General features: G+C 36.0%; 1 protein-coding gene across 1 annotated transcript; it reads left to right on the plus strand.

Moving 5' to 3' along the window:
• Window positions 1–971: 971 nt before the first annotated feature.
• LOC138326219 (sulfotransferase 4A1-like) lies at window positions 972–9,425 on the plus strand. Its single transcript, XM_069272348.1, has 6 exons — window positions 972–1,530; window positions 2,771–2,982; window positions 3,724–3,853; window positions 3,983–4,077; window positions 7,221–7,404; window positions 8,085–9,425. The coding sequence occupies exons 1-6, from the start codon at window positions 1,041–1,043 to the stop codon at window positions 8,213–8,215; spliced, it is 1,242 nt and encodes a 413-aa protein (XP_069128449.1). The 5' UTR covers window positions 972–1,040; the 3' UTR covers window positions 8,216–9,425.
• Window positions 9,426–9,779: the final 354 nt, after the last annotated feature.

The following is a 9,779-nucleotide window of genomic DNA, read 5'->3' on the forward strand; positions in this document are numbered from 1 at the left end:
CTAATGCAAAGAAGTGTCTCGACATTTAGTCACTGCATAAAATAATTTGATTTCTGATTTTATACCATGAAAACCAGACCTGGGCCCAGATTGATGATTATTCTTTAAATTTAAGGAATCCCTTGACTTAAAACTCCATAGGAAAACATCACAGATTTTAGGAATTGCTTTTCTATGGGGAAATGTCAGTTACTGTAAGAAATTCCTTAAAGTTAAAGTGAATAGTCGGGCAAAGAAAACCAGTCTAAATGCGTTCATTGGCCTTCCAAAAGTTCTCACATATTAATACGACGGCCAAGTTCTGCTTAGTTTCCCAGTTCTGACCATTAAAGTAAAGAAAAGTTGAAAGCATTGAAAGCGAGGCTGCGTGGAAATGTAACCACGGACATAGTGAGCCGGGAGGACGTTTTAGAATTTCCATACTTTAAATTAATTTCTTCGTACGCAGACAGATTTTGACGAGAGATTTTAAATTTTCCATTTGACGAGAGATTTTAAATTTTCCATTTCATATGAAATTATACTGGATACAATCACACCATTTTTACCGACTTTAGCCATCCTTGCCCGACTGTTCACTTTAAGGAATGTTCATGAAACTGGGCCCCGATATAGTGATTTCAAAACATAATCAATATTTATTAAAAAAAAAACCATCTTATATATAAAAACAAATTTTATTTGATTTCTCAATATATATAAGAAAGGAGCAGGGTACGTGTTGTGAGTTAAATTTGGTTGACACAACAGGCTCCAATGAAAGATTTTGATCTCCATTCAGTTATTTTTGTTTAGATAGAAACATCAATAGTATTTGGTTTTCACACTAACAACCAAATACACACAGCCTGATGTTGTTTAAGATTGAAAAATATATTAAAGCATTCGCCTTTTTTTGCTGAACATTAAAAATCTAATGTACTCTGCTACCCCATTGGAACTCTTCTGTGTTAAAAATCGCAATTGTTCTACTTCCGCTTTCTGTCGGCAACCTAAAACATGCGCTTCATCAACATCGTTTGTTGTTTTTAAGGGGTGTAATGATGAATTACTTAATGACAATGAGATTATTTAACCTGTCTAAATCTGCAGTCCTAAAGACTAGTAGAATTTCACTGATTTTCAGACCACTAACTTATTCAACACGTCGCTTTCAAAGTTTACATTTCTCGGGACACGAAAATCGTCTGCGTTTGTCATTGTTTCAAAGGAATACAAATGTTCGGTATTACAGTTCAAAGGAGGATCCAAATTCTATGAAACTACGCCCACAGTTACTAGTTGCTATATACATGTCGTTTTTCATGGGAGGATGTCTTTTATTTGCCATAGTTTATCGAGAACTTGATGAATCTAAACAGAGATGGAAAGGTGTTGAGAGAGTCAAAGACCCTCTACAGACTGGCAGAGCACAGATGATTCAATATAAAGACACAATGTTACCGATTTTCGTAGAGAAAATTCTGGATGATGTAGAAAATTTTGAATCTAAAGAAACTGATATTTGGGTCGTGTCATTTCCAAGATCAGGTAAAATACAATGTAGTGATGTTGTAAATCTGTATGCATTGTACTGTTGAATAGGTAACGGAAGAGGAGAAAATGTAGCAGCCAGACCGGGACCTCAGAACTACGATGGTGCATATCAGCCGACATGACAACTGCTTTACTAAACAGTAGCTGTACACACATTTGTGGTGATTGTCACGACAACTGCTTTAGTAAAAAGCACTTGCCAACGTGTTTTGTGATTTTACTCGTTTGGCAACTGCTTTACTAGTGTAACTGTTTTGTCATCCTTACACATGGCCCATATCAGCCGTATTGGCGAGTGTCTGGCTTTTGAGACAATTAACATTCCACACTGATAATCAAGCCGAGTTTGATGCCGTACAGGTGTGATGATTAAATGACCTTTGAAACCAAAATTATATTTTACGACACTTTACCAAACAAAGGCGATTACAGTTATATACAAATAACAACTCGGCTTGATTATCAGTGTGGAATGTTAATTGTCTCAAAAGCCAGACATTCGCCAATATGGCTGATATGGGCCACGCGTAAGAATAACAAAACAGTTACTTTAGTAAAGCAGTTGCCAAACGAGTAAAATGCTAAAAAATGTTGGCAAGTGCTTTTTACTAAAGCTGTTGCTATGACAATCACCACAAATTTGTGTACATCTACAGTTTAGTAAAGCAGTTGCCATGTCGGCTAATATGGGCCATCGTACAGAACACTATCCAAATGCTCTACCGCTGAGGTACCTGGTCACCGATGATTGGCCCAGTCTAATCCCACACCATTCCTCCCTTTTTTTTAAGGTTTCACCCTCGAAGATATACAAGACCCTTATACCACCACTGTGATAATTTCAGTTGCAGCCAATTTTGTAATAGGAGAGAAAAAAGTGTAGCGATCAGACTGGTATTCAAACCCATGACCTCCAAATACTAGCCGAATGCTCTACCGCTGAGCTACCTCGTCACTGATTATCGACTCAGTCCAATCCCGCTACAAATAATAGACATGGGTAATACATTGTATATTGTAGTTCATGTGAAAATATTTTTGTATTCTCAAATCCATGTTGGTAATAACTGAAATTTCTGTTGCCATAATACTTTGTTACATCAGAAATATCACAAGTTACATGTACGCATATGAAATGACTGGAGTAGATAAATTCTGGAAGTAATAGATTCTGAAAAAATGGTATTTAACAGAAATTATTGCTGTCTCTATCACTACATGATGTATTTTGTAGGTACAACTATGTTACAAGAAATGGTTGACCTTGTCAATTCTGAGGGAGACTTTGTACGAGTCCAAACAAAGACGTTAGAGGAAAGATTCCCATATTTCGAGTATGTGTACCCTGGTATCAAAAGTATCGAGAAGACAGACTCGCCACGTCTCATCAAATCACATCTACCCCTTAACTTGCTACCTAAGAGTGTGAGGGAAGGCAAAGGAAAGGTACTTTTGGGATAACATAAAATTATCGGTAATGTAGAAACAAAAATCATGCAAGGTTGCCAACTCTTGGCTTTTCAGTGGAGGAAAATCACCTCAGTTCTGCTCGATATATTTCGATATGATGATTGTCTTTTAACAATCAAAGACTTCTGCATCCTCGATACTCCAGCATCACTTACGATCTCTACACCCCTGGACTATGTCATTGTAAAACTGACGGCAGCTCAGCGGAAAATTTCGAACCGATCGGAGGCCTACTAAGATTTCATTTAAAGACTACATAGAAAGCGACGCCCAACTTCAAAGCCACACAGTCAACCACAGTGTACCGTTATATGGCTCTTTTGATGTACAGCAAACGACCAAATTACCAGTACTGTGACCTCCATTTTTACTATGAGATGGTCCAGAGCATCCTCGATACTCCAGGGCTTACGATCACTTATGATCCTGTAGAGATTGTAAGTGATCGGAAGCCCTGTAGTATCGGGGATGGGTCCAAAGGTGTAGAGATCGTAAGTGATCGGAGCTCCTAGATTATCGAGGATGAGACTTCTATTGCATTGGATAAAAGTCAGGCCTTTTTCTTCATGTTACCAGAGACATCAATATTCCTGTCAATGTGGATGTGACCCTTTCTGCAAAATATAGACGTTGCAAATTCACAATTTATGATACTGATATCTCTAGGTAAAATATGCAATGATGGTAATGTCACCTATAGTCTTTGTTTCTTTACAGGTTATATATATTGCAAGAAACCCAAAAGACACCTGTGTATCCTACTTCCATTTTGTACAACTACTCAAACCAATGTTCAGGTTTACTGGCAACTTTAACGAGTTCTTTGATAGATTTGTCAATGGCAAAGGTAAGAGAAATGGTATTGGTATTCAATTTTAGCGATAGATATTTAAATTGTTTAATAATCATAGTGTATTAAAGTTATTGTAATGTGAATCTGTATTAATAACGCTTTGCTTCCCTATCTACCTTACAGTACCCTACGGTCCATGGTGGAGACATGTGAAAGAATTCTGGGATATCAGAGACTCGTCCAATATTCTGTTTCTCAAATATGAAGACATAGTGGAGGTAGGTAGCACATTTCACTCTTTATCAAACCGCAGAGGCTTGACACATTCTTGACACCCAGACGGAACAAAAAATTAAAGTCGTAATAATTTTGCAGATAACTGAAAAATACCCCTAATGAGCAGGTTTTTTAGGTCACCTGAGACGAAGTCTCAAGTGACCTATTCTAATCGCCTTTTGTTCGTCGTCGTCCTTCATGCGTCGTCCGTCGTGCGTCGTATGTCCGTAAACAATTTACATTTTCGACTTCTTCTCCAAAACTGCTGAAGCAATTTCAATGAAATTTTGCACAAACCTTCTAAGGCATAAGGCCAATCAAAATTGTGAATTATATGGTCCCCACCCCCCAGGGAGCTATAGGAGGGGCCAAAAGGGGTAAAATTGACTAAAATTTCAAAAATCTTCTTCTCCACTCACAGATGTGATGGAATTAAATACTCTTCATAGATAGAAAGGTCCTAAGGTCCTTTACAAAAATTGTGAATTATATGACCCTGGGGTCTCAGGTTTCCCCCTGGGGACGGGGTTAAGTTTACTATAGTTTATATAGGGAAAACACATTTTTGAGTATTATTTGATCATTTGTAATAGGAAATAAGTCAAATATTGTCAGAATTATCAGTATGAGATGGCCATTGAATCCTATTAACCAATTTTCCATGACTGACCCCCAGGGGCCTTAGGGGCGGGGTCAAAAGGGGTCAAATAGGCTATAACTTCAAAAATCTTCTTCTGAAATTCTGGAAATGGTAGAATCACATACTCTTCATAGATGGAAAGGTCTTGAGGTCCATAACAAAAATTGTGAATTATATGACCCTGGGGTCTCAGGTTTCCCCCTGGGGACGGGGTCAAGTTTACTATAGTTTATATAGGGAAAACACATTTATGAGCATTTTTTGCTCAATTTTCATAGAAAATGAGTCAAACTTGTTTAGAATTATTAGCCTGAGATAACATTTTAATATCATATCTATATTGGTCATGGTCAACCCTCTCGGGGCAGAGGGGCGGGGCCAAAAGGGGCAAATAGGCTAAAACTTTAAAAATCTTCTTTTTAAATACTGGAAATGGTAGAATCAAATACTCTTAATAGATGGACAGGTCTTAAATTGTTTTATGAAAATTGTGAATTATATGACCCTGGGGTGTCACGTTTCCCCCTGGGGAGGGGGTCAAATTTACTATAGTTTATATAGGGAAAACACATTTATGAGTATTTTTTGCTCAATTTTCATAGGAAATGAGTCAATCTTGTTTAGAATTATTAGCCTGAGATAACATTTTAATATTATATCTATATTGGTCCTGGTCAACCCCCTGGGGGCAGAGGGGCAGGGCCAAAAGGGGCAAATAGGCTAAAACTTTAAAAATCTTCTTCTTAAATACAGGAAATGGTAGAATCAAATACTCGTCATAGATGGACAGGTCTTAAGATGTTTGATGAAAATTGTGAATTATATGACCCTTGGGTCTCAGGTTTCCCCCTGGGGAGGGGGTTAAGTTTACTGTAGTTTATATAGGGAAAACACATTTTTGAGCATTATTTAGTCATTATAATAGGAAATTAGTCAATTGTAGTCAGAATTATCCCTATGTGATGGCCATTGAATCTTATTACCAAATTTTCCATGACTGATCCCCAGGGGCCTTAGGGGCGGGGCCAAAACGGGTCAAATAGGCTAAAACTTCAAAAATCTTTTTCTGAAATTCTGGAACTGGTAGAATCAAATACTCTGCATAGATGGAAAGGTCTTAAAGTCCTTTACAAAAATTGTGAATAATATGACCCTGGGTTCTCATTTTTCCCTCTGGGGAGGGGGTCAAGTTTACTTTAATTTACCGTATATAGGAAAAACACATTTATGAACATTATTTGCCTAATTTTCATAGGAAATTAGTCAAACCCTCTGGGGAGGGGGTCAAGTTTACTTTAATTTATATAGGAAAAACACATTTATGAACATTATTTGCCTATTTTTCATAGGAAATTAGTCAAACTGGGTTAGAATTATTAGTCTGAAATAGCATTTTAACATCATATCCATATTGGTCCTGGCCGACCCCCAGGGGCCAGAGGGGCGGAGCCAAAAGGGGTCAAAATGGTAATTTCAAAAATCTTCTTTTTGAATTCACAGATTTGATGGAACCAGATACTTCTTGATAGATTGGAAGGTCTTAAGGCCATTTACAAAAAATTGTGAATTTCATGGCCCTGGGATCTCAGGTTTTCCCCTGGGGAGGGGGTCAAATTTACTATAGTTTATATAGGAAAAACACATTAAGGAACATTATTTGCTTAGTTTTCATACGAAATTAGTCAATCTGGGTTAGAATTATTAGCCTGAGATAGCATTTTAACATCATATCCATATTGGTCCTGGCTGACCCCCAGTGGCCAGAGGGGTGGGGCCAGAGGGGTGGGGCCAAAAGGGGTCAAAATGGATAACATTTCAAAAATCTTTCTTCTGAATTCACAGATTTGATGGAACCAAATAATCTTCATAGATTAAAAAGTCAAATTTATAAAATCACTGAATGACTCCAAGGGCCTGATGGGCCAATATATATATAGTGTTTTTGTGTCTTTGTTTCATTCTGTATCTGAACTCAGGTGACCGCTAAGGCCCATGGGCCTCTTGTTTTTTATTCTGGTCCATAGGAACATGTCGAGTTCAGGTGTGTTAAGCAACAACTGGTTGGATTAAATGTTTATGGCCTAGATTTTTGCAGAGTAGATGATATTACAATGCAGTATATGTTAGTATCACATTCAAGTCTTACGGGATTGATGATTAATTTGGAAAACCTTGTAGACATGCGTAATTTTTTGATTGTTTCTTTAGCTATTCAGCTAAAGAGCAATTAATATGAATCTAAAACCTTGGGTTCTATTATATATCAGGGTTAAGTTTTGCACTGGAGCCGTCTTATTGAAAAATAAACCAAATTCAGAAACAAGACAAGAAATTCTGCAGTATGAGGAATGGACCATTTATCATGTTCATATGTGTAATTTAATGTACTTGGCATATGTAATGCTTACAATTTCAATAATGTCCATGACCTAGTTTGTGTCACCTCTCTCTGTAAATCCTGCTGTTATAGATGTTGTTCCACTTTGTCTTCTTTTTGTGTAACAGGACATGGGCGGCACAGTGTTGACTATTGCAGAGTTTCTAGGTAAAGACATACACCCTATGGAGATTAAGATGATTGCTGAACATTGTAGCTTTAACCAGATGAAAGTTAACCCAAACCTCAACTTCTCTTGGTGGAAGGAGACTGGCATTGCAGATAAAAAAGGAGAGGATTTTATACGAAAAGGTTATGTGTTTATTCTTGTTTAAAAATCCAGCTCTCTCTTCAACACTACCTGTTAACTGATTATCATAGTCCTAATCCGTATTTGCATATTACAGAGTTATCTGACTTTGCGGGTAGGTATTGATTATGATCGTCACGTCATACTTATCACAGAAAACAATGGGAATTGTGCCCACAAAATAAAGACGTCACAATTGATACCTACCCACAAGGGAGCTAATTCTGTAATATGCAAAGACGGAAATGGGTTATTCAAGTAGATAAAGATATGTCAACCTGCATGAACAAATTGGCTGGTGACCATGAAGCTTACTGAGTGCTGACTAGCCAAAATCAAATACGAGGGTTGATCAGACATTCTGAATGACAAAAAAAATAAAAATTTTGTTTTACCAACCGCCAGTTATGATGTTGTCTTATATATCTGTTAATTTTTGGCAATGCTTATATATATGTAATCAATTGTAAAGTTTGATCTTCATAAAAATCTCACTGAAAGTTATATATATATTGAGCCGTTGCATATAAGGCAATAACCCATGTGCCCAAATAGGTCACTTTGACCAGTCTGCATACTATTTAAAATGTAACTAAAGGAAATTGATGAATATAATTGATCTGCTCCAATATGTTCTCAAGGGGAGATAAGTTAAAGCCACAAATGTTTAATTGTTTTTCAGGTAAAGTAGGAAACTGGCGCGAGATGTTTGATGTTAATCAGAATCTACAGATGGAGACAATGAAATACCTCAAACTAAACGAGTGTGGACTACGATTTAACGAGGGAGACAAGACCACAGAGGAAGAATAGATCTCACCCGACATTTAGTTTTTATACTTGGATATTTCAATATGTAAAAAAATATGATATTGTCATATTTCAGTAAATAATAATAATTTTTTAAAGGAACTTTGATACACATATTTCAATAAACATAATACTGTAGTTTTTGTGTGCAGAGACTGGCATATCTTATTGAACTGGAAAATTGAAACCATGTTCCTGTTTTGAGGAAACTGGGCTACAATAATGTACATCTATGCAATTCTGTAGGCCAACTTTCATTTGTGTGTGGTTTACTTTCCCGATTTTCACGATCAAAGTTAGTTCGCAAAAGTCTATCTCTGCAAATTAATATCTACATCATGTATATTGATAATATTATCATTCAATTGTTAAATCCGCGAATTTTAACTTTTGCGACGTTGTTATGAAATGGAAATGGTGAAATTAAATAGACGTGAAAGTTAGCTTACAATAAGAGATGACACCACCATACATCATATTTTTCTCAATAAATATCTAGAATGTCTTTCTATGCATCATTTTCCTTTTTCGCCTTGTTGATTTCATTCTGGTGTATCGATCAAAAAGTTATGAAACATGTGCTACTTTTTGAAAATTGCATGATAATTGAATAGCAAACTATGTAAGCTAAACAGGGACTCCTCAGTTGAATGCATTTTGTATAGTCCAATTTGTGTTTAAATAAATGAGTTAAAGTCAGTGTACATCTAGTGCTATGAAATCACCTTGTTATTGTATAGTAATATTGGAATCATTACACTGATGAAGGAACCTCTTTAGTTTTGGGGAAAAAATAAAAGTTGAATTTCATCAACATGATATGCTCCCTCAATTTTTCCTAACTTGAAAAAAGTGACATTGTTGCATGTTGGATCAAGTATTACTAGATAGTATCTGGTAGACAGTGGAGGATACTAGGGATGTTTTATGGTGGACCAGGACACTTATTCTACAGCTGTCTGTGTCATCATCAGATGTGTAATTAGGGCAACAGATGTATGTACTATTGTAATTTACTTACGATATTTTTATCTTGTTTTATAATAAAAACTAAAATTCTGTTAACCTTTGTTGTAAGAATTTTGTCATAAATTGCAGATTTGACCACTCAACTCAATCAATGTTGATGCTTGGGTTTGTTATGTTAAATTAATGTTCTATTAACAGCCAGTCTTTTACATTATTAAAAGGGCGACCTCCCATGTGTACATAGTGTTGTTGTGGGAATCATTCCATTGTCACTATTATAAAGACTTTGTCAAGACAATAATGTTTGTAATATATATATATAAGTGCACTTATAAAGCTACAGATCGATATAGAGAATATAGCGTATGTCACAAGATATTCAATTCTATAAGATGATACATGTGACAATATACATGTACATGTAGATACAAATGTATACACATTTGTACTTGTATCTAATTAATGATATCATATACAGTTGTATACTCTATATATCAAACTGCACAGATGTCTCGAAATTCCAATTCTATAGTGACAAGAAAGTCAAACATACTGTATAAATATTTGTATGTTACATATTGAGAAAATTAAAATATTT

Source organism: Argopecten irradians, chromosome 1, assembly GCF_041381155.1.
Source record: "Argopecten irradians isolate NY chromosome 1, Ai_NY, whole genome shotgun sequence".
In the NCBI taxonomy this organism is placed as follows: Eukaryota; Metazoa; Mollusca; class Bivalvia; order Pectinida; family Pectinidae; genus Argopecten; species Argopecten irradians.